General features: G+C 46.9%; 1 protein-coding gene across 1 annotated transcript in view; it reads right to left on the bottom strand.

Annotated features, from left to right (window-relative positions):
* Positions 1–27,400, bottom strand: part of cacna2d2a (calcium channel, voltage-dependent, alpha 2/delta subunit 2a) — a 247,107-nt gene that overhangs the window by 171,300 nt on the left and 48,407 nt on the right. The window contains exon 3 of the mRNA XM_066697542.1: positions 17,207–17,323. Coding sequence (XP_066553639.1) covers positions 17,207–17,323 — 117 coding nt within the window. The remainder of the gene's footprint in view (positions 1–17,206; positions 17,324–27,400) is intronic.

The raw sequence follows: 27,400 nt of genomic DNA, 5'->3' as shown, positions 1-27,400 counted from the left end.
TATTGTGACAGACTGGTCAACAGCTGCTGGTGGACGTTTCATGGTGAAGTCCAGTACAGCTGGGTGTGAAACACAGGTCCCCTGAGGAGAGCACTGGGAATCTCTCTGGCCAAAGTCCCGATCCAGTCTGGGATAACCTGGGACTGCAAACTGCAAAGGGTTTCAGCATTCAATACCAAAAGCATTAAGTACCCAACTTACTTAAGCATTAACCCTATTACCTACGACTAAGATAAACATACTTCTATATGTACACACATTCACATGCATATAAACACACATATAGTTCAGAATCTGAAAAATAAAGCCTGGGAATTGATCGCCATTATTGTTTTTCTTTAGTCCTTTATAAATTAAACTGATTGCAGTGAATCTTTCGCAATTTGTGGTAATGCGCTATCATTTTAGAGTAATTGTTTTGCTTTATAAGCGCAATAATGAATTACCAAGTCACCTTTTGTTTGAGTGATTAACTGTCAAGGCTGTTAATTGGGATCGATTTTCAGAGGATCATGTTTTAATTGAATCCAGATGTTTATTACCCAACTTTCTCCCGGCTAATGAAACTAGCTTAATTTTTATCAAACTAGAAAGTAATTTAAATCGGGCCGTCCGTGCGCTGGACAAAGAGGCGCTGCACGTATTTCAGTGATCTGTCTGCAGAACAGCCATCTATAAACTCACTACTGGCACCTGATATCTAATTGCCTTATTAACCGCAGTGGAAGACATATGCCAGATTAATTCAATATCAAGAATCTGAATCTACCGTTTTAAATATAGTGCAGATATCCCATTCGCAATCGAGCCTGTGACACACAACCAAACAACACACCCAACACGCCCCCATCATCCCGTCAATGGCCACTGGAACATCATTTGGAAATAAATGTAACCAAAAAAAAATTACACCAGTTAGCTTTTATTCATTGTGTCAAGCACAGTTTTGCAAACCAAGCACAATGACGAGTCGAAATCCCATCTCCTTTCAGATGTCACAATTATTATGACTGCGGAGTCAGAAAGGATTTTATCAGCCGCGGCAAATCTCCCTTCAGACCCTGTCAGTCCAGCTGGATGAGACGCGCCCACGGGCCGCCGCGGCAGAATCGCTGCGCATTAATCACGGCAGGGAACGCGGCGCTGTCCTTTTAATGAGATGGAAACCAGGTTGGGCTGAACCCTTCCTTCCTGGCTCCAGAGAAACGCTAATAAACTCGCACACACGCCTCTGACACGCACTCCTGTAACACGGGAACTGTGTCACTCTCTATCGAGTGGAGGACTATGAATTATAATTATTGTACATCGAGAGAGGGCTTCCGATTTTACAGAGGATTAGCGTGAGGCAGAAGGCAGGCTTTGATTGCACGTCCTCACAATTCGCTCTGAAAACCTCGTACATCTCGCCTGGCCCACGTGGTCCGACCGCTGCCGTGTAGCTCGGCATGACTCCTGACGTACCATAATTGACTTCAACACGGACATTGACACATAAGGGGACGTGGGAAAACAGAAAAGAAAAAACAGAAACAAACAACAGCCTGACAGGAGAAACTGTTCCAAAATATTTATGCTAAAATAAACGACAGGCCCCTCTCCCCCAGTGTCTGTTATTCATGACACATGCGTTGCTATTTACAGCTGATCAACACGCCTGTGCCGTATCCCCCCCAGGCTGACAGGCTGCGCAGGTGGGAGAGACACACAGGCCGTCCTCGGGCCTCAGTGACTCAGACAGTTCTGCACCGGGGTCCTCGGCCTGGCGGAGACGGTGAACCGGGGGCTCGCACAGCCACGTGCCTCGCATCCGGCACGGCACTCTGGGGATACGGTGCCCAGGCGGGCGGGAGGCTTTGGCTCGGCCTGCTAGGCCCTACCCCCCCGGCGATCGTTCGGGCCGCCCCCACCATCTCGCACACGGAAAGCGCGGTGGAGACTTCTATTCACACCAGATCGGCCAGTGGCGCCCCATGGTGCCCAGTGCAGGATCGGAGAGCGCATGTTAATAGGAAGTTCATTAATGTGTGGAATAAGAGACGCAGGCCGTTTCTCAGACCCGTGAGAATCGGAATTAGGATTCGAGGCTGAGGCTTCGGTGTTGCAGGAAGTGCTGAGAGGGGGTTTGTGGGAGCCAGTCGATCAGTGAAATGGTTGTGCTTCTATGATCATCCTGTGATTGTGTGTTACAGTGAGGCATGGCAGGAATTACGGTGAAAAGGAAACTAATTGTTAAAATATAAAACAAAATATGGTGAGGTTTAAGAAGGTCACTGCCCCTGAATGCTTAAATAAGCGGTGCTCATCTTATGAGACATATTTTATTATTATAACCTTTATTTCACCAGGCAGTTTAATTAAGAACAAAATCTTATTTACAATAAGAAGGCCTCCTGAAGGGACAGGGATAGGGATTAGAAATAAATAAAACAAAATTATAAAAGAATAAAAATAAGCAAAAAATATATATATAAAGCAGATACAACATGGCAGCAGAATACAATACAGCAAAAATACAGAACAGCAATAACAATAACAAGGCAGCAACACAAGACGGTATCACCGACAAAAAAACAAACAAAAAAACACAGCAAACAGTGAAAAGGACTGTGTATTATCAAGCCATACTCCCAAATATTTGTATGAGGTAACTACTTCAAGCTCCAGGTCCTCTGAGGTAGCAATAATGCCAGGGGGGTGGACATTTTACTTTCCAAACCACATACAGGGGCGCCCCCGGGTGGGGCCAGGGGTGGCCACGCCTCCCCCCCCAGAGACCACCCCAACAAATGCTGTCTGCTCCCCCCCCGGTAGTTGCCACGCCAAGATTTCACCCCTATGAAAAAATTCTGGGGGCGCCACTGATCACATAACACATCACCACGCTGACACGCACCTGCAGATTCTTCCTGAGCAACATACGCCGGATCCGTCCCTTCCTCACCGACTACTCGACTCAGCTGCTCGTCCAGTCCCTGGTCCTCTCCCTCCTGGACTACTACAACTCCCTCCTGGCCGGCCTGCCTGCATCCACTACCCACCGCTGCAGCTCATCCAGAACTCTGTGGCTCGTCTGGTGTCTCTCTGCCCAGATTCACACACGCTACTCCACTGCTCCGCTCCCTCCACTGGCTCCCGATAGCGGCACGCATTCAGTTCAAGACTTTGACCCTCACCTACCGCTGTCTCGACCACACTGCACCGAGTTACCTTCAGTCACTCGTCTCTCCATACATCCCCTCCAGACCACTGCACTCCTCCAGTGCCAGAAGACTAACTCTGCTTCCTCTTCACTCTCCTTCCTCCAGAGCCGCTCCTTCTCATCCCTGGACCCTAAGAGGTGGAACGACCTGCCCACCGAAGTCAAAACAGTGAGTCCTTGACCTCATTCCGGCGCTTACTCAAGACGCATCTTTTCAGACAGTACTTGTAATATTAGTCCTTTATCCCTTCTAGATAGCACTTCACAGTTTTATTATGCTTCTTGTGCTTTTGATTGTTTTCCTCCTTGCTCCCTTTCCCGTAGCCCTCGTCTGTATCCCTACATCTTGACAGCACTTAGCTTTCACCGTCCAGGATGTAGGAAGTCTCTTACTGTACTTGTGTAAATTGTAAATTGGAATTTGTAAAATGTATTTTGAATTGCTATGTTTAGTTTAATTGAATTTGTAATGATTGATGCCTTTACTCAACTGTATTTTTGCACTTTGTTTTACACTTATGTTGTAAGTCGCCCTGGATAAGGGCATCTGCCAAGAAATGAAAATGAAAATAATAATAATAATAATAATAATAATAATAATAATAATAATAATAATAACCTTGGTTTTGGAGGTGTTCAAAACCAGGTTTAAGGAAGAAAAAGCTTGCTGAACACAAAGAAAGCTTTGTTGCATAGAGTTTAACACTAAGTCTGGGGAGGGGGAAACTGAATAAAGGACTGTATCGTCAGCATATAAATGAATACGAGAATTTCCTACTGACCGGGCTGTATTGTTTATATAGACAGAGAAAACCGAGCCTTGAGGCACTGCCTTGGTGACAGGTAGGGGCTGAGATAGTGTGTCTGGGAGAGGCAGTTTATAAACCACGCCACAGGCTGCTCAGAGACACCAAGAGACCTCAGCCGACCTACAAGAATAGAATGGTCAACCATATCAAAGGCTTTGGCCGAGTCGATGAAAATAGCAGAACAACATTGCTTAGAGTCAAGGGCAGTGATGACATAATTTAAAACTTTTAAGGTTGCAGAGACACAACCATATGCTGACAGACCTGCATATTAAAATGACATTGGCTCTTGTGGAGCTCCACAGTTACAGCCATGTCCAAACAGGAGCACCACTGCACTGAGATAACAGAAAGGACACGTGTGTTACACATGTGGAGCTGCACACATCTGGTTCACAGACACGGGCACTCAAAGCCCAAGGGAGAGGGTGCAGAGGAGTTCGGCATTTGTGGATTTTCAGGGTTCACTTCTCTCTCCTCGGATGTTCATGATAATAGTTTCTCGGAGAGTCGGCAGTCTGAGACACCAAGGGGAGGCGTCTGTAACTCCAGCTCTCGATGGTTTTCATTGCCAAGCTGAGCGACTGCACACGAGCTCTGCCGCCTGGAGGCAAGGAGTTCATACAACTAAAAAAAAATCCCAACTTGTGACTTAATTAAGGGGGAATTCAATTAACAATTAACGCTGCAGTTACGGCTCAGGAAAGGGTGGCCTTCAAGAAAATATTATTGCCTTTCTTTTTTTTTTTACATCAACTCAATTAAGTCATCGATACAGAGGCCGGGGGCGGACTGGCTCTGTCTTTACACTGCTGATCAAATAAAGGTTCGGCTTTAATTACTTTCTTTGTCAGGATAAATTGTTCCAGGGAGACGGACATAAAGGAGGGTGTGTGCAAAAACCGTTGTAATTACCTGCACAGACACTCCTAAGAAGTGCCCCCCCAATATACTGCAGTATACTACTAAACCTCCAGCCAGTTCCACGGATCCCCAGCGATCCAGTTCAGTCACAAGAAAAGCAGATCTGTACTTAAAGGTTTCCTGGGACTCGAACCCTAACACAGCCACTTTCAAACTGAAACCCTAATCTAATGGCTACATTTAATTTCAGAGCAAAATTTATAAAACAAATCCTCTAAAAATGACCTAAGACAATTACCACCTATCATAAGAACATAAGAAAGTGTCCAGTTGAGAGGAGGCCATTCACCTTATCGTGCTCATTTGGTGTCCATTCATGACTAAGTGATCCAATGATCCTATCCAGTCTGTTTTTGAATGTTCCCAAATTGTCCCTTCAGCCACAGTGTCTACCTAGTGCTTTGTACAGTCTGAAAATCACTGCCCTTGTTCTCAATTCTACACTTTTGACAATATACCCTAACATCCTGTTTGCCTTTTTTATTGCTTCCCCACATTGTTTGGATGGAGAAAGTGAGGAGTCCACATAGACTCCTAGGTCTTTCTCATGCGTTACTTCATCTAGTTCCGTTCCTCCCATAGTGTAATTATAGTGGACATTTTTGTTACCTGCATGTATTACCTTGCGCTTGTCCACATTGAATTTCATCTGCCAGATGTCGGCCACAACTGAATATTATCTAAGTCCCTCTGAATAGCCTGTGCTGCCGAGATTGTATCTGCTGAGCCACCTATTTTAGTATCATCTGCAAATTTGACAAGTTTGCTAACTATCCCAGAGTCCAGATCATTAATATAGATTAGAAAAAGCAAAGGCCCTAGTACTGATCCCTGTGGAACTCCACTAACAACCTCACTCCAGTTAGAAGTGACTCCTCTAATCGACACCCTCTGCTTCCTAGACATCAACCAGTTCATAATCCATCTACTTACATGACCCTGAATGCCTAGAGCTTCCAATTTGAGGATCAGTCTTTGGTGTGGAACCTTATCAAAAGCTTTTTGAAAATCTAAGTATATCATATCATATGCTTTCACTTGATCTACAGTTGCATGTTCAATAAATTCGAATAGATTAGTAAGACATGATCTGCCTCGTCTAAACCCATGTTGACTATCTCCAAGAATATGGTTTTCATTAAGATGCTCCTCTAATTTCTGTCTAATATTTTTTTCCAACATTTCACAGGTGATGCAGGTGAGACTGATTGGTCTGTAATTTCCTGGCTCAGTTTTGTCCCCTTTCTTATGGATTGGTTTGACATTTGCTGTCTTCAAGTCAGTTGGCACATCCCCTGTTCTAAGTGTCATTTGGAATATTTGAGTTAGTGGCCTATAAATAATTTCCCTAATTTCTTTATGTACTGTTGGAAATATCCCATCTGGCCCAGGCGATTTGTTTGTTTTTAATTCTGCTAGTCCCTTTAGTACCTCCTCCTCATTTATCCTGATCTCTCTTATGCCCCGTTTCCACTGGCTGAGCGTCCGGACGTGTCCGTGTTTTGTGGACGGTTAACAATCTGGTGCTAGATGTGTCCGTAAGCGTCCGTCCTGCCCACTGAGGACATGATTCGCTTTCAGAATTGGAGGTGTGCGCTGGACTTGAGACACAGGGAAGAGATCAGATACATTGTGTCAGAAGATATAATCTCAAGTGCCGTGTGCGATCACGAAGAAATTTATTAGCAGCATGGAGTGAAATCCACATACAGAAACAATGACTGCTTACAGTTAATATCCCAAGTGCATTAAAAACTTGGATTTCATAGGACCGGTGCAGTGACTGACTAGTTCAAATAAACTGAAGGATAATAATCGGATGGTAGCAGCCGATGTTATTAATATTGTATGAACAGCTGGCCGGTGTTTCAGGTTGTGTTGTATGAATGGTGTGCAGGACAATCCGCAGACAATCAGTATGAAGGGGAACACGATTCAGTTAACGTTTGTCCATTTACAAGTTAAATTAATGAATAAATAAATACAGCAGATCTGGGTTTCCCTCTAAAATATTAAGGACTGGTTTAATAAATGCATCCATAAACGCCATGACTGAGACGTGCACACTTCAGTTAAATTAAACCTGCTGTATTGTAAACGTGGGTATTTTGTTTCAACTGTAACTTGCCCTGGTTAAGGACGTCTGATAAGTAAATTATAAATAATACAGCAAAAAGTATTGTTTGCAGTTACAAATCTGTAGTAAGAGTAATAAGTTAAGGGAGTCACACTGTGCCGTTTAAAATACATATAGCACAAATGATGACGACAATAATAACAAAACATACTTGCGATTTAGTATTATTGTTCCACATGGAAACGTATTCTTATGTGAACATGCTTGTCTGAATATAATGTTGTCTACACGTTTATCTGTTTTTAACACGAACACAAACCAAACCCACAGTCGCTGCTCCTCCCATAAGAGGGACGGACTTCACAGCAGCCTGGTTTTGCAAAAAAAGCTCTGGGATGGCATGGCACATCACGGACGCTTAAGCCAGTGGCATTAGGGTTTGACTGGACTGATTGTTAAACTCTGGCATGTTATCGGTCTTTTCTTTTGTAAAAACCTCTGTGAAATACTCATTTAGAACATTTGCCACATCTTGTTCGTTTTCCAAGATTCTTCCATTTTTGCCCTTTTTCTGTTTCACCTCCTCCTTTATTGACCTCTTGCTGTTGTAGTATTGAAAAAAGCAAAGATCTCTTTGCAGTTCAACATATTGTTTGTATTTTGTTTCATCTCCGTCCCTTTTGTATGCGCTATACAAAATTTTCTCCCTCTTGATATTTTTTTGAATACCTCTATTAAACCATTTTGGACAGTGTTTTTTGGTCCTCAATTTGCTAAGTTCTGGTACAAATTGCTCCTGAGCCTCAAGTAGTATATTCTTAAAATATAACCATCCATTTTCAACTGAATCTGTATCCAGTGTGCTCCAGTCTACCTCTTCTAAGTGCCACCTCATACCTTCAAGGTTTGCTTTTCTAAAATTGTGGACTTGGTGCTTGTTTTTTGAAAGAATGCCTCAAAGCTAACCATATTGTGATCACAGTTTGCCATTGGTTCTCTAACTAGTGTCCCCCTGACTCTATATTGGTCATTTGAAAAGATCAAGTCAATGCATGCGCTCTCTCTGGTTGTTTCCCTGACAAATTGAGTTAGAAAGCAGTCATTCACCATCTCAACCATTTCTATTTCTGCCTCTGTAGTCCGGACTGGATCTAAAATCTAAATCTAATACCCTCTTCCCGACACCAAGCTTTCAACCACGTGTTAAACTTTCTAATCTCTGCCTGTCTCCCTGGCCTGGCACGTGGTACCGGAAGTATTTCAGAGAAAACTACAGTGGAGGTTCTGCTCTTTAGTTTTGTTCCTAACTCTTTAAATTTGTCTTGCAGAACCTCTGTCCTACCTTTTCCTATGCCATTGGTTCCAATGTGGACCATGACCAGTGGATTCCCCCCGGCTTTGGCCAGTAGCCCGTCTACTAGTTTAGGGAGATCTGCAACCTGAGCACCAGGCAGGCAAGATACCATGCGGGTCTCCTTGTCACTAGAGCACACTGTGTGATCTACACCTCTAAGAAGTGAGTCTCCTACTATAACTACCTCCCTCTTCTGGGGGGGAGGGCACCATGGTGCTCTGGTGCTCAACTGCACCCCCATCACCCTCTGAGCTGTCACTGTCCAACTCGGTGTCCAGCAGTTGGAACCTGTTGGGCAATTCAATCTCTTGGGGTGTCTCTAGGGGTTGTGTGCGCCCTTTTCTGCAGTTACGACCTACTGTAACCCAGCAGTTCTCTAAGCTGTCCTGCTCTAAGGTCTCAACTCTCCTAGGTTTTGGCGTGCACACCATCTCGGGCTGATTGACCAATTCTTCTATATCCCTAATACAAGCACAGATCAACAAGCTGAGCCTCAAGATCACGAAACTTGATCTCTAGGATTTCAACCTGCCGACAACGTTCACAAATGAAACCTTCTTGGATGAGTTCATCCAGGAAGGCAATCATTATGCAAACCTGACACTGTAGTGGCCACATGCTTCTACATTTTGCAAGTCTTTTAATTTATTTTTTTATTTTTTGGGGGGCTCTTAGTTTCTGTCCCCTGGTCAACTGCTTGACTGTTTTTGTCACTGGCACAGAATTCCTGCTAGTCCTTGACTAAATCTCCTTTCTACAACCAATTTACTTTCACCAACTCAGCAGCTGAACTGAATTGACTTCAATTTAGGCAAACTACAGACAATTCTAACGTCAATTAAGGCAAACTTAAAACAAAATGAGCAATGCTAAGACTGGTCTAATAAATACATACATCTTAACTGGGGCAAATGTCCTCCTTTTGAGTAATTTAATGATCATGTTTTTTTATACATCCGTCTTCACTGCACAGAGATACGGCAACACATCTGAGGCTCGGAAAGGACGGGAAACACTGGACTGGGTAAAATCGACAACAAGACCAGGATCCTAAGTGTCCGGAGATGCCTACGAATCCCGACAGATAAGGGTTGGCCAGGACCAGTGCTGGAGGTGCACACAGCCTCCCCCAGGACCTCCTGGGCGGGGCAGCCCCCTCTGAACAGCCCTGTCATGGCAGTCGAAAGCAAGAACACAAAGTGGACTTCAGGAATATCTCACACAACAGGTGCGTCCCTTCTTCAGCCCTGTCCCTCTTGCTCTCAGGACTTCTCTCTGTCCCTCAGGAGGACTAATCCTCCGACACAACATATCGCACTACACTGCCAGATATCAACCCCACAACCTGCCTCAGCACCTCTCAGCTGTTCACTAAAACACAGAAGAGTAAAATCAGGTTAAGCAAGTACAACATTTAGAAATGAAAAGATATATGTTGTTTAAAATGGTTGACATGTTCTGGCCACTGGGCCGGCACCGTTATGTTGGCAGGAGAGGGTTTGTTTGTTCATTCGTTCATCTCCAGTTTGTAACACAAACATTGTTTTTTCTCCTTGTGGTTTCAGGATCGCATTCAGTGTCAGCACTGCTATTTGCAAACAGATTAATTCCGGTGGCAGCCGGTCTGGCCGAGCCTTCGAGGGGGGATGTCTGAGAGACAAGCGTTGTTTGTGCGGTTCCCGAATCAGCCGAGTCTCCCTCGCTTGGCCGAGTGACGTCACACAACATCCTGCCCCAGGAGCGTGGTGTCGGTACGATGCGGCACACAGCCCTCATGCGTCCGCCTGCCTCCCCCCCGACATCGATGCTCACATGTTCCGTGACCCCGGCCCTCCGAAGTGATGAGCCCACAGAAGTCAGGAGATATAAAAAGAATGTGCAACCTTATCAGAAAGGCTATTTTTAATGGCTTTCTGAGCTAATTATCTGTTAATGTTCTGAAGGCAGATCCCTGAACCCTGTCAGTCCCGATCTGAGTGGCCTAATGTGAAGAGTCACGAATAAAACTGAGACGCGGTCGCCAAAGTGAATAACCCTGGGGGTCGACACGGAGCACTCCCCCCAGCCCTGGGACGCACAGGCAGCACCCCCTGCTGACGCCAGAGCCGCCACTGCATCTGTATCCGGTCAGAACGAGGGACACAGATGTGCGTTGGGAGTCTCTACGGGCTAGAGCTGTTTTGAGGTTCTAGTGGTCTGTGGGGGGCCACCTAAAAGCCAACGGGAACAAAGCGGGTCGTTCACCATCCCGGACACAAGAGGGAGAGAATACTTTGAGTTTCTGCATGAATCAACCAACCAGAGCAAAGAAGTATTGATTTATAGCCTTAATTGAAGTAGAATAAATCAGTAGCGCAAATGGAAAAAGCTACACGGGACAGACGTGTCCCCCATTTTGTGTGTCAGCATTTCTACACGTTCAACAGTTTAAATCATTGCATTTGTGCCTTTTGAACGCCAGCTTAAACCCTGTGCGTGTGTTTCAGGGCTGGCAGGAGAGAGAGTCTGCCGTTGTTAGAGGACATTAAGGACTGGATTTAGTCATCATCAATGTTTTTGGAGAGGGAATTACAATCTGATGAAATTCTAAAAATAAGTACAAACCCACTTAAAATGCAATCAAAGGGTTCTTGAATGTATCAATTGGTTATTGAGGCCCGCTGCCGTAACACTAACAGCTTCGGCTTAAAATTCTCCCTCGAAGAAGAAAAAAAAGTCAACAAATGAGCGGCGGTTTGCTCCCGGTGCCCAGATTAGCAGTCTGACTGCGGCGCCACATTTACATGGCAAACCGGGAAGGTGACCTTTTTGAAAATAGCACCTGCCACCGGGGCACACATTTCACATTTATTCTTCTGAGGAATACGACCAACTGCTATTGATTCTATTGGATTCCATCTCCACAACATTGCTGTAAATAAGAAAATCGTTTCACAACTAAGACTCTCGATACATATACATTAGAAATGTCTCGAGGCATGAAATAAACAACCTTTCGCTCTCATTTGTAATTCCTCGCCGTTCTGCGGAAATCTGAAAATGAATGTTGTTTTTAAAAGATGGGACTGTTTTCATAACGAGGCAGAGGAGCCGGAGTGCTCGGCACAAGCAGCCGCACGGATCCACAGCGCACCTGCAGATTACGGACTATTAATGAGACATTACTCTCAAAGCAAAGCCGTGATTTATCTTTTTATTTTACAGTAAGAATTAATTAAAATAAATCTCTAGCTCTGAACAGTTAATCCCTTCTGAGAAGTTATTTATTTAATGTTTGCTTTCTTCTGTAAATGTGTGCATTATATAAAAAAAATTGTAACTGAAAAAACTGTTAACCGAGAGCAGCAGCCGCGAAGCATCGGCGTAAGATGGCCGAGCAGCCCGGTATCTACAGGCCAAGCGAGGACAGAATCCTGCGATCTGAAGCCATCAACCATTCCTTTTTTCTCTTTCTTCACCTCGTTTAGCCTCCGCTTTTAAGACAGATACACACATTAGCCATGGCGGCGCAGGTTGTGCGGGTGGCATCCGTCTCGTGGGAGAACTTCAACAGCCCACTGAGCAAGTTAATCTAACGAGAGTGTGATAATGACCGATGTGAAACCCGCCATGTGTGTCTCAATGGCAACCGCAATAAGATGTTTGCGATGTAAGTGTGCCGAGCATGCCGACACTTTCCATTAAACCGAGTGAAAAAGACACAAAAGAAACCTTGTTTCGCTGTAATCATTTGTTGCCGTTTAAGCAGCACATACACACACATACAGAGAAAGAGAGAGAGAGACAGAGAGAGAGACACTCACACACACACACACACACACACACACATTAATTAATAAAAAACTTAAACTCTAAGAACAATCAATTAAAGACAATCAAAACACAATTGACTTTCCAATTTCCCTGCAAGAGCTAATTGGCAAACTCCAGACACTCAAACCCAAGGCTAGTGGACCGGACAACATCAGCCCTGAGATGCTCAGACACAGCAGCCCAGAGCTGCAGGACGCTGTGCTTCAGTTATTCAACCTAGTTCTGCGTTCAGGCTGCTTTCCTGACATCTGGAGCCAGGGGCTGATCACCCCAATATACAAGAGTGGAGACAAATTCGACCCCAACAACTAGCGGGGCATCTGCGTGAGCAGTAACCTGGGGAAGGTGTTCTGCAGCATCATTAACGCCCGGATACTGGCTTTCCTTACCACACAGTGTCCTGAGTCAGAGTCAGACTGGCTTCCTCCCAAAACACCGCACTACTGATCATATCTACACCCCACACACCCTCACAGACAAACACGTCCACCAATAAAGCAATGGAAAAATATTTGCCTGTTTCACTGACTTCAAAAAAGCTTTTGATTACATATGGCATGAAGGACTATATTATAGATGACTTCAAAGTGGTGTAGGGGGTAAAGTTTATGATGTAATAAAATCAATGTACACAAAAACAAGTGCGGAATAAGGATTGGCCACAAAAGGACAGCGTTCTTCACTCAGGGGCGCAGAGACAGGGCTGCAGTCTGAGTCCAACACTGTTCAACATCTATATCGATGAGTTGCCACAGTGTTGGAGCAGTCTGCAGCCCATGGCCTAACAATATATACGATGAGGAGATCAAGTTCCTGCTCTACGCAGATGACCTGGTGCTTTTGTCGCCCACAGAGCAGGGGCTTCGGCAGCAGCTGGCACTGCTAGAGCAGTACTGTCAGACCTGGGCCCTGGCAGGAAACATGAAAAAGACCAAAATAATGATCTTCCAAAAAAAAAACAGATGTCAGGAGAGCAGATACAGTTTCACTCTAGACAACACCGCCCTAGAACACACCCTGAGCTACGATGACCTGGGACTGAAGATCAGTGCGTCAGGGAGTTTTGTCCTGGCAGTGAAGGCACTGAGAGAGAAAGCCCGAAGAGCTTTCTATGCATCAAAAGAAAACTGCATAAAATAAACATCCCCATTAGCATCTGGACCCAGATCTTGGACAGTGTCATTCAGCCCTTTGCACTGTACGGCAGTGAGATATGGGCTCCACTCAGTGAGCAGGACTACACAACATGGGACAAACACCCAACAGAGACCCTGCATGCAGAGTTTTGCAAAAACATCCTACAAGTACAGAGAAACACCCCCAGTCTTGCATGCAGGGCCGAACTGGGCCGATACCTGCTGCTCATCCCCATCCAGAACAGAGCACTGAAGTTCTGGTTGCATCTCCAGACAAGTCCCCCAGAGTCACTGCAACACAAGGCCCTGAGAGCCCAAGAGCTGAGCCCAAGAAAGAGCCCCCTCAGTCAGCTGGACCTGAGGCTCACTGCCCCTAACCCCACTAACACCACCCAGCCTCAGACCAGCACTGCTCGCTAGCTGCCCAGTAGAGTAAAACCACTTACTGAATAAACTAAAACCTGCTGTCTGCAACATTGGGACACAGACACTAAACCCCAAAGTGAACTGGATTGCTATCGGGCCCTAAACAGAGAGTCCACCCTGGCAGAGTATCTCTTCACTGTCAGACATATGAAGCAAAGACGCATCCTGACCAAGTACAGGCTCAGTGACCACAGCCTGGCCAGAGTGACGGGCCGACAGGCAGAGCTGGCTGCCCAGAGAGGAGCAGCGCTGTGGTCACTGAGAGACAGGAGAGGTGGACACAGAGAGGACAGTGCGGTCACTGAGAGACAGGAGAGGTGGACACAGAGAGGACAGTGTGGTGATCGAGGGGAGCGGAGTGGCAACACAAACAGGGCGCCGTCGCACACCGCACACACTCTTCTGCCAGCGCCGCCCAGGACTGCGCCGAGAGGTTTATTACCAGACAGGGCTTCATTGTCCTGACACCCTTGTGATTCTGTGACAAACGGGATGGAGATCTGTCTGCGTTCGGCTGTTCTTCGGCGTGTGTGGGGGGGATATAGATATCGGCTGATGAGCGTAAGTGTGGAGAAGCCCAGGGAAGGTTTCATTCTTACGCTTTCACTACCTGGTGGCGTCTAGTTCTTCCCGAGACCTCAGTCCAGTTATCGAGCAGCGCAGCATTTCAATCACATGACTAACGATAAGACCAGCAAGGCCCTCTGCCTTGAATGCATACTGCGTTGTATTTTCACAGTTAAACCCTCACAAGCCACCCTGAGCTGAGGCATCAGACACAATGATAATTAAGAGCACAGATAAGAGGACATACTCAAGCTTCAGAAGTCGTTTCTCAGCCGCAGTTACAGACGTCTCCTGACGTCCTCTACCTCGGCGTTCCGAATGAAACGAGTGCGTTGGGCGTCGCAGCGCCGCTGATGCGCTGAGTCATCGCGTGCCTCACATTTGTACACGTTATGAAATCACAGCTGTCCCTCGGCTCCCACTTCCTTTCAAACACTAGATAAAGCGTGAGATCCCCCCGGGCGCCTCCATTTACATTGCATTAGCACCAGTGCGGACCCCGCTCCCTGGGTGTCAGCGCTCGCATTTGCAGCGCGGCTTCCCACACAATCATGGCAAGGTTGCGTTCTCTCTCTCTCTCTCTCTCTCTGTGTGCGATCTGCGCCAGCGTGTGTCTCTGTCAGCTGCTCAGCTGTGTCTCTTTAAAAACACACAGGTAGATAAATATAAGGGAGGGGGGGAGAGAATAAAGAAATTCATGCGAACAGACATCAGGCCGAGCCGTCGACAGGGCCTCTCGCAGCGTACAAATTATCTCGTGTATAAATAGCTGCGCATCCGTCCAGCGAGGCGACACAGCCATGAACTACAAACACACATGTCTTATTTCCTTCAGCATTTTCTCATTCTGTGGCTCATTTACTGTAACTGAACTGAGTTTACCCTCCGTGCTGTCGGTTCCCGAGCAACAGAAAACCTACAACAGACCCTGTCAGGAATAAAACACCTACAACACACCCTGCTAGGAATAAACACCTATTACGCAACCTGTAAGGTATAACAACAGCTACAACACACCCTGCAAGGAGATCGGACATCCAAGAAAGAGCAATGAGGGTCCCAGAGAAGCAGGGGCCTCTAACTAGACGAGCATCGCTGGTCTGGACCTCCCCCCTCCCTCCCCAGGACCCCGGCTACACACGATGCCTCACATATTGAACATGTGAACCCACAGGGGTGACGGAGCGCGCTCTGAGGACTGTGCAGATCTTGGCGGCGTCAGTGAAGCTCAAGAAGCAGCGCATGAATAAAGAAGAAGGGATTCCCAGTCTTCCCCTGAGCAGCGTTTTTATTACACTTATGACATTTTCTGGCAAACACCGGCAGCAATCATGTCCTCTGTGCCAGCCGAGAGAGCACCCTCCTTCGCAAACGCTTTAACAGACAAACTAAAAAAGAAATGAAAAATCTCAAAAGACGGCACGGGGAGCTTCATCTCGGGGAACACTCCTGAACAAGGTTGTGCTCCTGACTGGGTGCTGACTGGGTCCTCTCATTCAGCAGCCCCTTCTCTGTGCCGTGAGAGCTGCTTACTCACGGGCAGTAATAACTGCACCGCCAGCATCAGGGTCCAGTATTGATGGATTTCGGGGCCGAAAGTGACGGACGCCCGTCTGCAGAACTCAAAAGCACACGGCGCCGGTCACACCCCCCCGACGCACTCTAATTACATCTTGGCAGCACAGCGAGGAGAGCCATCAATCAGGGGACAAACAAACACGAGTGCGATCGGAGAAATTACTTCCCACTGGAGGCCTATGTACATAAGCAATGAGCTGAGCAGGGGACGTCTAATGGCCGACAGCGGGGCGCTTGAGCGCTGGGATGGGCCTCATTACTCACCAGTCTGCGAGAGACCAGCGCAGCACTGGTCATCCTCAACCCCCCCACTGGCAGCCATGACACAGCCCGGCCGAGGAGCCGACACTCCAATGGGTCGCAAACCCGACTGGGGGCTCGAGCTCGGAGTCGCAGGTTGGGATGCGTGGAAGGCCGAGGAGAAGAGAAGCATATTGACTGATTAAATGTGTGCATAAACAGGTTAAAAATGATTAATAAAATAAACAGAAGGGAACTGGCAGCCGCACACTGGTGCTGCGTGGGTGTTGTATGTGTTTTACACGGATGTCAGTATCAAGGGCGGTGGTTGTTTTTTTTATGCTCTCCAAACGCACGGGGGAATTTATTAACGGGTTTGTTAAACAAGTTAATAAGCCAAATAGTGCTTCGATAATTTGTTTTTTGAAATCCAATTTTTTTCAGATTAGACGAGACAGCGAATCGATCATGCCGTTTAATATAATGATACGCCTTGGGTTTATATCTGTGAGGTGGTGAGCAGAGAGTGGCGTGAAACGGGCTCTGGAGTCCGTCTGGCCCGTGTGCGGTCTGTGTGTGTCTGTACTGATTGTGTGTGTCTGTGTGTAGTGTGTAGTGTGTAGTGTGTGTGTGTGTGTGTGTGTGTGTGTGTGTGTCTGTGTGTGTCTATGTGTCTGTGTGTGGGTCCAGTCTCTGTCCGGCGGCGCGTGTTTGGCCTTCACTCACAGATCGCATGCTACGGGATGCAGCACATTTCTCCCGGCGTCTCACTCTAAATGCGCAAATATGTAAATTTAAAAAACATATTTAATGGAAGGCTTAAGGTTAATTTGTTTTGTATTAAAAGAAGGCACCCTGTGACTACTGCAAAATAGAAACAGGAAGGAGAGGATTGTGGGTAGACGGGGCACCACGGCTTCTCCACAGTGAGCCAGAGGACGATTCAGTCATTTTTGTCTGGTAGCGGTGCAGCCGTGACTGTGGACTACAGGACAGTATCTCCACCCTGAGAGCAGAGTGCAGTCGTGGCACAAACACAGACCCAGGGCACCCCAACCTGGCCCCCCCTGCCCCCCTCACCTCCAGGGCCTTTCGCTTCTTCGCCAGCAGCTTCTCTATGTCCGATGCCACCTTCTCCACCAGCTCCTTGGGGGAGTTCTTCTTGATGTCAAACTGGTTTCTTTTCTCGTTGTAAATCTGTGGGGGGAAAGAAAAGATAACAGAGTCAAACATGCTGTCAGCTGTGAAAGAAACAGAGACTTTCAATATGAACACCATTGAAATGCCAAGTTTTTCACCAAGTCCACCCTTTCTACTCCACGGCATAGAAGCACTTTAAAGATCAAACTCTCACTGACCAAGTCGCAGCACCGGAAACACAAACGCTCTCAGCATCATGTGTCATTATATCCTAGACAAATGCATGCTATTATCAAGAAATACTGTAGCGCTTTATCGTACGCCTCCTGCAAGTGAAGTTACAAAAGCATTCCTAATAAACAAGCCCTAGATTAATATATAACACATTTTTATTTGTCTTTCTTTCCACAGCACTCAGGAGCTGGCGTTGTGAGCAGGAGACACAGCAAACCATCAGCTGAATTCAGAGAATAAAGGGAGAAGATTTGTTCGGCACGTCGGCACTGAGCTCAATGTGTTGCGTCTGTCATCGGCAGCGTGTTCGTTTCCTTATTTTCAGTTTGTTTTTCTTAAGTAAGGTAATGCTGCCAAAGGCCTTAAACCACTAAATATGTGCTGTCTGCGCTTTAATCTTTGCGTGGTTGACAGCTTTTTATTTTAAGTATTTTTTTTTATTAGTTATTTATTTATTTATTTATTTATTTATACCAGCACTTGAGTTACTCTGAATTGCTTTTAAATAGATAAACTTTTTTCATCTCCTGCTACCTCTCTCTCTCCCTCTCTTTCCCTATCTCTTCCCCCTCTCTCTCTCAGCTGTAGTCTCCTAATTTATCGCTCCTTCGAATTGCCCGTCCATTTCCCAGCCACTAAAACATTCTGTCTTTCCAAAAGCAACGACACAAACTGCAATTTGTATAAAATCAGGGATAAATTTGGCCCGCAGCCCTGGCAAGAAAACGAGATTGCTTTTAAATGACGATGTTCTCTTTTTAAACAAGGACCATTTCACTGATACGAGCCATGGCCCGTGCGGCCCGAAGCAGAGCTCTCAGGCCACATCCGTCTGCAGAACGAACGGTCAGAGGTCAGAGGTCACACTGTGCAGTTTCCCTCAACATCTCTGCACTGTATCGGGTGAGGAGAGATAAAGGCTTCACTTTGCTTCTGCTATCTCAGCAAAATGACACAAGGTGACACGAGATCGATAGGTGGGGAATTAGGGATAGGTGGGGAATTCAACCCCCATTATCTGAGGAGGAGAGTAGGACCTAAAGGGGGCTGGGACATCATTTATTGCCCATGATTACAAGCAACACCACCCCACACGCACTGCCACATGCACATCCGAGCCGGGTCCGGAAAACACACCGCTCAGCACCTGGCCCTGTTCATCTCCCTGGGGAGCCACCACTCCGAGCTCAGTCCTGCGCCCCGCTAGAGACATTAATCCAGGGATATCAGACCCACGTGACGCAGGAGTTGACAGCTCATGAAGTTTACAGCCAGCTCTACACTTCCTTTGTTCACCCCTGCACCCTCAGCACACCTGCGCAGGGATAAGCCCCGGTGCGGACACCTTCACCGTGCAGCGCTCGGCTTTACGGGGGTGACGCAGACGGGCCGCGGTTTTGACCGAGGAGAGAAAGCAAGACTCCGAGATCGCTGCCTATGTATCGCAGAGCACAGGCAGAGGGAGAGACGTTGCTGTGGGACATGATCACAAATATGTAAGACTTCCAACATAAACATATAAAGGGTCATGATGGTACATCTGTGGGAGATCAGACTGAAGAGACCGGAGAAAAAAAGGCAACAGAAACCCTGTGCTCTTCACCATTTGTTCCCCATTACAGCACACTTCAATTACCGCCACACAAGTCATTACCCACCGGCGGAGGGACGAGAACAACGGGCTCCATCCATAGATGCAGTTAATGATAATATGTTACATACTTAATCAACCAATTAAAGGGTATTTTTCTAAGAAAGGGTAATGACCTTTAACCGAGTGTGATTACGTATGGAACACGACCTTGTGCTGAGCACCAGTTCACAGAGCCCCCGATTAAAACGGCTTTTAGGGACTTTGTACACTCATAATCATCTGCATATCGCTTTGGTCTGGTCAAGATCAGGATGCTCTCTCTTTCTCACGTTTCTGTTTCTTCAACTACTGTTGCTCAGAATCCCCCCCAAGAAAGAACAATGGATCATCACATCAAAACTAGAAACGGCTACCACCAGCCACCCCCCCCTCAAAACATGTGTCCATTCAATTATATATAGAACTGATGTGTGCTTATTGACTGTGTGAATTCTTGTGGATTCACAAACACAGCTTTGCAATGTCAACATTTGCAGAAACATGCGAATGAGTCGCCGGCTGTGTGGGCCGGAGGAGACGAGGGACCGGGCGCCTGGTGAGCAACGGCACGTTAAAAACACGCAGATGCTGTAAGGATGCAGGAGGCGCCACCACTAATATGCTCTCCTTGGCACTGGCGGCTGCCAAACCCTGAGTAAGAACTGTGCAGCAAGGGAGGAGGGCTGTGTTGAGCTCCTCTTCTCACTCCTGAACACAGTGACAGAGGCAGGGCCGCGTTGAGCCCCTCTTCCTGCTCCTGAACACAGTGACAGCACTAGCCTTTTAGCACTACCCTTCATCGTACAAATCATATATTCACGGGGACTATAAAACGCAAACATGCGGCGCGGAGACACGCGGCATGGAGACACACAGCAAGTGCTTTGATGAGGCGGACGGACGCCTCGGGTCTCCTGCGCCGCCGCTCATCTCCACACATCGCAGACGCCGCGTTCGGCGTCGATTCATTACAATCCTCACAGAACCGGCTGAGCCTCGAAGTGACACAGCAGAGACGCATCAGCGCCATCGAGACGGGGAACCCAGAGTGCCACATAATGTGAGCAGATGTTCACTTAAAAGTCCCCGTAGTCTAGGGATCATTACTCCTGTTTGCCTTCAGCCTCCACAGTGACTTCAAACGGACTGATTGTTGACACCATAACCTCGTTCTACAATAACGATTGCTCGATAGCCCCCACGGGCCGCTGCCATGGCATTAGAGACACGCTGATGGACAACACGGTCTCCCATCAACTGCACGGAGGAAAACCGTATTCAATTTCAGTCTGCATCAAGACCATCAGAGAACAACTCGGTGGAGACGTCTATTTGTCCCGTGATGTTTGTTCTTTTCTCCCGTATGAAAGACATCGCTTTGTTATCACGGAAACATGTAACTCAGATGTGCGAAGGAGCCATCGCTAGGCTGTGTGTTTGCAGTTCAGTTTGATAAGCGAATAAGAGATTCGGGAGAATCTGTCATGGCTTAGATCAGAATTAAAAGTGTGGGCTGTTCTTGGGCTGCATTGTGACAGTCACTGAGAGACCAAGCAGAGCGCTCTCCCAATCACCGTCACTCACTCACTTAGTCATCGTGTTGCTCGAGCTTGACAAGCCCACTTTAATACATTCTGGATTGCTTTCTAAATCAGCGCGATGTCTGGACCCTGTATTTTAATGTATTTGTCATGAGCAGCTCTCTAAATTGTGCTTCAGTGGAAATCTATTAAACCCGGGGCAATCTACGATATTGGAAAGCTCAGTTTAGAGTTGTACACCTCCGACAGTCATAAACAATAGTGACATGATATATAAATATATACGTGTGCGAGAACATGGCTGTGAAGGCCACAGCGTGCTGTAGGTGCTTCTCCACTGAACCCACATGTTTCCACGAGGGATCCGGGGAGACGCTCAGCAGCTAATGCAATTAACACCCCAACCCGCTGCACGGAGAAAGAAAACGCTCTCCAATCATTTCCCTTTATTTTATTCATTTATTTCTTTATTTTTAAATCACTACAACATAGCACGGAAATTAGTCTGAAGCAGATCTGGGGGGGGGAAAGGAGACATTAAAAAAAACGTAAGTGCTTCCAAAATAGCCGAGCTGCAGAAAGGCAGAGTGAGAGGGAAATCAATCACCGGCAATCATGTGAAACACTTCAAACCCACTTCCCAGCCACAGGAAATCACAGCTTCATTAACGCGACAGACAACAGAATCAGGGAACAGCGAGAGAATAGGCTCTGAAGCTCCGCGCCGCTATGTACACCTCCTCTCGCCTCTCCTGCAAAGAGCCGAGTCTCTTACGGACCAGGAGAAGCATACTGGTCACATACCAGGCATAACAGCCACGTTTATTTACTTCTAAAGAGTTACTCAAAGCAGTAAGACTGGGGCTCTGATCGCATTCAGCCTAACCCCAGCGATGCGCAGCTGCCTCTTCCCTGCATCTCTCGTTTCAGATCCAAACACGACCGTCATGGCGAGACACTCAGATTCCTCTTCATTTGTTGGCAATAATTCTCAGTTCTGCTGCCTCGATAGGAAAACACTAGGATTTGTTCATTTTAGTTGGGGGGGGGGGTTTATGGCAAGCCACATTATCTTTTAAAGATAATCTTTCTCAAATAATTCCAGATATCTTCAAATATTTCAAGATATCTCTAGATCATTTAAAGATATCTGTAAATGACTTCCTGTATGTAGCCCAAGATTATCACTTCCTGTTCACTTGTTCATTAATTTCGTTGTAACTGAATGAGGAAACAGGAAGTGATCATCTAAGACAACATACAGGAAGTCATTTGAAGATATCTTGAAATTAAATCATTTAGAGATATCTGCAAATAATTTTCATTCATCATTAAAATCACCTTAATTAGATATCTCAGAATGCATTCTATCTCTTGAATGATAATTTGGCTTGCCATAGGCTGCAGTTCCCTGGCGAACCCCGGCACAGCGGTGAGACTCGGGGGCCCAGCGCCACGAGAGCCGTCGGCACAGAGGACAGGCCCGTCACAGAGCCGGGCCAGACTGGAGGCGGCTTGACACGGCACATTGGGAAGGGGGCGGTGTGGGCAGGAGGAGTGCCCTGCCCTGCCAGGGTGGCGGTGTGCCAACTGGGCAAGTGGACAGGCGCCAGTGACGGAGTGGGAAACAGCAATGGCCTGGGAGAGCGAGATTGGGGGGAAGACGGCGACAATAACAAAAGTGGCTTTTCTGCTGAAAGAGTGTTTTATGCAGCAACACATGATGCCAAGACTTCGATTCAAACAGGGGAAGTGCGGAGAGAAACAGAGGGAAGGAGTAAAAAAGGTGTGCACAGCCGGTTCAGAGTTTTCTGTTCTCTCTCTCTCTCCACCGGGCTGCCCATCTCTTTCTACACAAACAGCATCACATTCTTTGTGTAGATTGATATTGTGTCGACAGGACAGCAGTTCTATCAAGATTACTGCCTTCAAACTCACAGACAAGGTCTATTTTTATATCTATATTTTTAATCCTCAATTAATTCAGAGTACGTCCGGTGTTCAGCGATTCACTCCATCTGCTTTTGAACTCGTGCCTGTTTGGGTTTTCTTCATAGTATTTTTTTTCTCTCCTTTTCCTTATTCAAGACAGTTGTGTGCTGCTGTTCTTGCACCAGACCTCCAGAGCCTGGTTTCTTCATCGGCACCGACTGTACCTCTCTTCCCCGGAGCCAAAGATCACAGACGGACCAAACGGGGGGGATTAAGCCCTTGACTTCGCTTCTATCTTCTGTACGAGGCTGTAATCTGTAAAGGAGAGCGGTTTCATATGCTTCTCTGGTAATCAGTCCTGCTCCATCTGTCGGACTTTCTGAGGCAACTCTCAAGAGACCGACTTGATCCCAGTTCAACTGCCTGGGCTTTTATTCCAATTAAATCTGCTCTGCGCAGCGCCATTGTCTTGGCGTGGCTCCACTGGACCCCAGTCATGTATGGGATTGCTTTTCCAACAGCACTGGCCACCTCTGTGCGAAACTGCAGCTTCACACCCGATTTAGAGCTTGATTTAAACCGGCCCAAAACGGCTCCTGATGACCTGTCCGCACCAGCCCACTCGAGTCTCGTCCCAGTGTCAATGTGGGTTCAATAAACTACGTATACGCACGGGCACCAGCGCCGGGCAAACCCAAGCAAACGTAAGTCAAGATACCCGAGGTAAACGGAGCCAATGGATCTAGTCACACATGAAAATACACGAACCGAGGGCGTCTGAGAGGCTCGACGGTGTGTTTTTGGCCATTAAGGAGGATTGAAGGGATCTGGCGCGAGTGTGAAGTTATTATTCTGCGGTTTACTTGATGTGCGGCTCCAATAACCGGCACTTCATCACTCCTCGAAACCAGCTTCAAAAAAAGCCCTCCGCTCGGCGTGTGAACGGACGGCCGTGACAGAGACGGATGCCACCTGCTTATGAAGCTGTAAAAAATAGAAACAGGTATTGTTTCTCAAAGACTTCAACATAAAAACACAAGGCGTCACTTGACGGAGAGTCGGGTCTCAGAGCCCTGTGCTCCACACCTGGCTCCAGCTTTCTGCAGGAGAGCGATCATTAACCAACGCTAGCTTTATTTGTATTATTCAATTATAACACTGAACCACCTTAAGATCTCCAAACAGGCAGTGTTCAAAATTCACTTCAGATCAGGTTTGTTTTTATGTGGCTAAGGAGTAACTTGGACAGCTCTGCTGACAGACGCAAGCAGATGGCATCGTAGAACTCATCCCTCTGCGCTGACATTTAAATATGTTTAAAAATAAAAATTGTTTCTTTATTACACACTTTCGGGTCAAGGGAAATGAACGGCACCCTCGCCAGAGTCCACAGCTAGGATTGATACCCAGGACACATCCAAACCCGCCCTTCTGCCCCAGCGCCATGAGACACCCAAACCAGCTGGGCAGTGTGTTACAGCAAATCACAGCAAAAACGACATTTGGAAATGATCAAATAAAAGACCTACGATTGCCGGTGCCCCCCCCCTCATCTCATCCCCTGATTAAATGCCTGCCTCTCGGGGTGAGAGTCCCCGGTCCCTTCAGCATTGCCATTTAATGCAAATGGTTGTCTTCACTTAAAGTGTCTTCATTTAAGTGGTTCTGCTGTAATTGAAGTATCCTTCAAACCCAGCAACCTGTCAGGCGGCGCACGCTGCACATCGCAGCTCATCTCCTTATTCACAGCCCGGACTGATCTCTAATCTCGGAGGATTGTGGAGACATACGAAGCACAAACCCCGATTACACACAAACAAATTCTCCTTAAGCTCCAGGACTAACCAAGTGTTTTTAAGCTTTCCTGGCACATGCCAGCTGGGTGCGAGACAATACATAGAGAAGAAGTATCTCGCTGCCGATGCTTCTCCATTGTTTTTTCCTGTTTGTTTTTTCACTTTGGGGGTTTAATTTATATAACATAGATACCAAAAGTAGCTCTTCGAGATCTTTTATGAAATCTCTGTGGTGTTATCAGCACAGTTAGCTGGCAGAGTCCTACTCTGGATTGATATTCCCACGAGGAACGAGGTACCAGCCCTCCTAAACACCCAACCAAACACAGTCACTTCAAAGACTTATGCAGCTGTCAGCTCCTGAGATTTACTCAGGAATGTTACAGTTACAGGCTGAGCGAGTGAGATCCAAAATCGATAGCAACGTAGAACGAGTGTCAGACAACCATCTCTCACAAACACGCAAATCTACGAGCATAGGTCCACCCCTGGACCACAAGCTGCCGTGACACAGAACAGAAACATAAGCCCGTGTCCAATCGAGAGGAGGCCATTCGCCCCATCGTGCTCGTTTGGTGTCCATTAATAACTAAGTGATCAAGGATCCTATCCAGTCTGTTTCTGAATGTTCCCAAATTTTCTCTTCAGCCACATCGCTGGGGAGTTTGTTCAGATTGTGACGCCTCTCTGTGTGAAGAAGTGTCTCCTGTTTTCTGTCTTGAATGCCTTGAAACCCAATTTCCATTTGTGTCTCGGGTGCGTGTGTCCCTGCTGATCTGGAAAAGTCTTGAAGCTTTACGGCAGAAACATGTGAAAGAAATGTCTAGATTTGTTTTCCTCCCCCTCCCTTCTCTTCAGCTCTGAGAGGGCAGATGAGATCACGCCATGACCCATCGCTCTGTGCAAGTGAGTGATTTCCAGAGAAACTACAGACCCCCCTGCACCCAGCGGAGCAGATTCATCAGACGGCGCTCGAGATTAATCCAGCGGCCGGATGACGCGGGGGCAGCGGGCAGCAGACGAGACTGCAGCCCTCTCTGTCTGTGGGAGCGGCTCCACACGGACTACAGGTGCGGTGATGGATGTGGCTCTGGCGAGAGGTGAGCAATGAACAGCGCAGCGGAGCCAGAACCTTCCTGTCCACATGACATACGGCGCAGGTGAAGCCATCAATCCGGAGCTCATTAGGGATGACGGGAGAGCATTCATTCCCGCGGACCAGCCCTGATCCTATTAACTGCCTCTCTGGGAAACAGACACTGGAGTAAATCATTAAGACGTGCAAATAAAATCAATTTTATGCAGTTGTTGCTCCAATTCGATTTGCACGCAATGAGAATAGGGAAGGTTCCTGTGTGGTCCCGTCACATCGACTGAGACCGGCTCTTCCCAAACTCATTCCCGTTAGGATGTCAACTGAATGGTGTCTGGTGTGTAGATCCAGTGGCCAGTGTGATCGTGTGTTAGTGTGCTTTTCTGCACATAAAATACGTTCCCTGATAATAAGTGGCATTCATCAACCCAGAGGAGCGGATTTCTTCAGTCATGGGACGTAAAGAGGCTCTAAGTGAGCCAAGGATCCTATCCAGTCTGTTTTTGAATGTTCCCAAATTGTCTCTTCAGCCGCATCGCTGGGGAGTTTGTTCAGATTGTGACGCCTCTCTGTGTGAAGAAGTGTCTCCCGTTTTCTGTCTCGAATGCCTTGAAGCCCAATTTCCATTTGGGTCCCCGGGTGCGTGTGTCCTTGCTGATCTGGAAAAGCTCCTTTGGTTTGATGTAGTCGATGCCTTTCATGATTTTGAAGACTTGGATCAAGTCCCCAAGTAGTCTCCTCTGTTCCAGGGTGAAAAGGTTCAGGTCCTCAGTCTCTCAGTAGGACATTCCCTTCAGACCTGGAATAAGTCTGGTTGCTCTCCTCTGAACTGCCTCTAGAGCAGCGATATATTTCTTGAAGTGTGGAGCCCAGAACTGCACACAGTATCCAGATGAGCTCTAAATTGGTGTTGAATGGACTCATTTTAAACATATAAGAGAAAGTGTTTGGGATCTGTTAGTTAGTCAGTCTTGGAGTTGAGGGTTGGGTTTTGCAAATTGGATGTGCTGAATTCTTTAAAAATACTTATTTTGGAAAATTGTATGTTTTATCCTCCATCTATCTGGGTATGAACTCCAACTTCCTCTCTCTCCCCTGCATGCCCAACAAACACACAAGTACCTATAAAACGAGCCAAAATACCCCAGATGGCCGGGGAGCTGTACATTTTTAGTGCCTTTCCCGGCACCTGCTCTGGTTTCAATCCATAAAAAAAAATAACTCTGTGTCAGCACATAAAAGTGTGTGATAACATCTGAAAGCGAGTGATAAAAGCATACAAGTTGCTCAACAAACAAAATGTGCAAATGCAAAAACCCTAAACCTGAAGGAGAGACAAGAACGGCAGGACGTCTTGCACACAATCTGAGAGAAACCATACGACCGCTTACCCTGCCCCTCCCCTTCGAAGATGGAAATGATGGGCCTCTGTTAATAACTTGTTGATGCTGCAAAGATTATGTTATTCTTCCTGCCTGATGGGTTCTTTCAAGGCGGACTTGGATTAAGAGGAGTCTCTCTCTCTCGCTCTCTCTCCCTCTCTCTCCAATTGCCGAGGAGTCAGGCCACACTGTATTAGCTGCCTGCTGTAGCGGAGGAAAGTTAATCACAGTGAGATTAATCACTGCTGACAGAATTGTCCTGTTTCCTGACATTCAGCCCAACACTTTCAGGGCACGAATCACCCCCCTCGCAGACCAAACAAACCTTCTCACAATTACCCTCGCCAAGTTAAAGAGGGCACGGCTCCCCAGAGACATCTTCACAACCGTGCAGAGATGCATTATTGGTTCACGAAAAGGCTTTCTCCACCGATGTGCCACGTCTGTGGACAAACGGAGTCATGTGCTTAAAACATGCTACCAACAGGATAGGTGTGCTGCGTGTTTTAAAAAAATAATGTAG

Source organism: Amia ocellicauda, chromosome 3, assembly GCF_036373705.1.
Source record: "Amia ocellicauda isolate fAmiCal2 chromosome 3, fAmiCal2.hap1, whole genome shotgun sequence".
Taxonomy (NCBI): Eukaryota; Metazoa; Chordata; class Actinopteri; order Amiiformes; family Amiidae; genus Amia; species Amia ocellicauda.
This window is presented reverse-complemented; position numbering and strand designations above follow the sequence as displayed.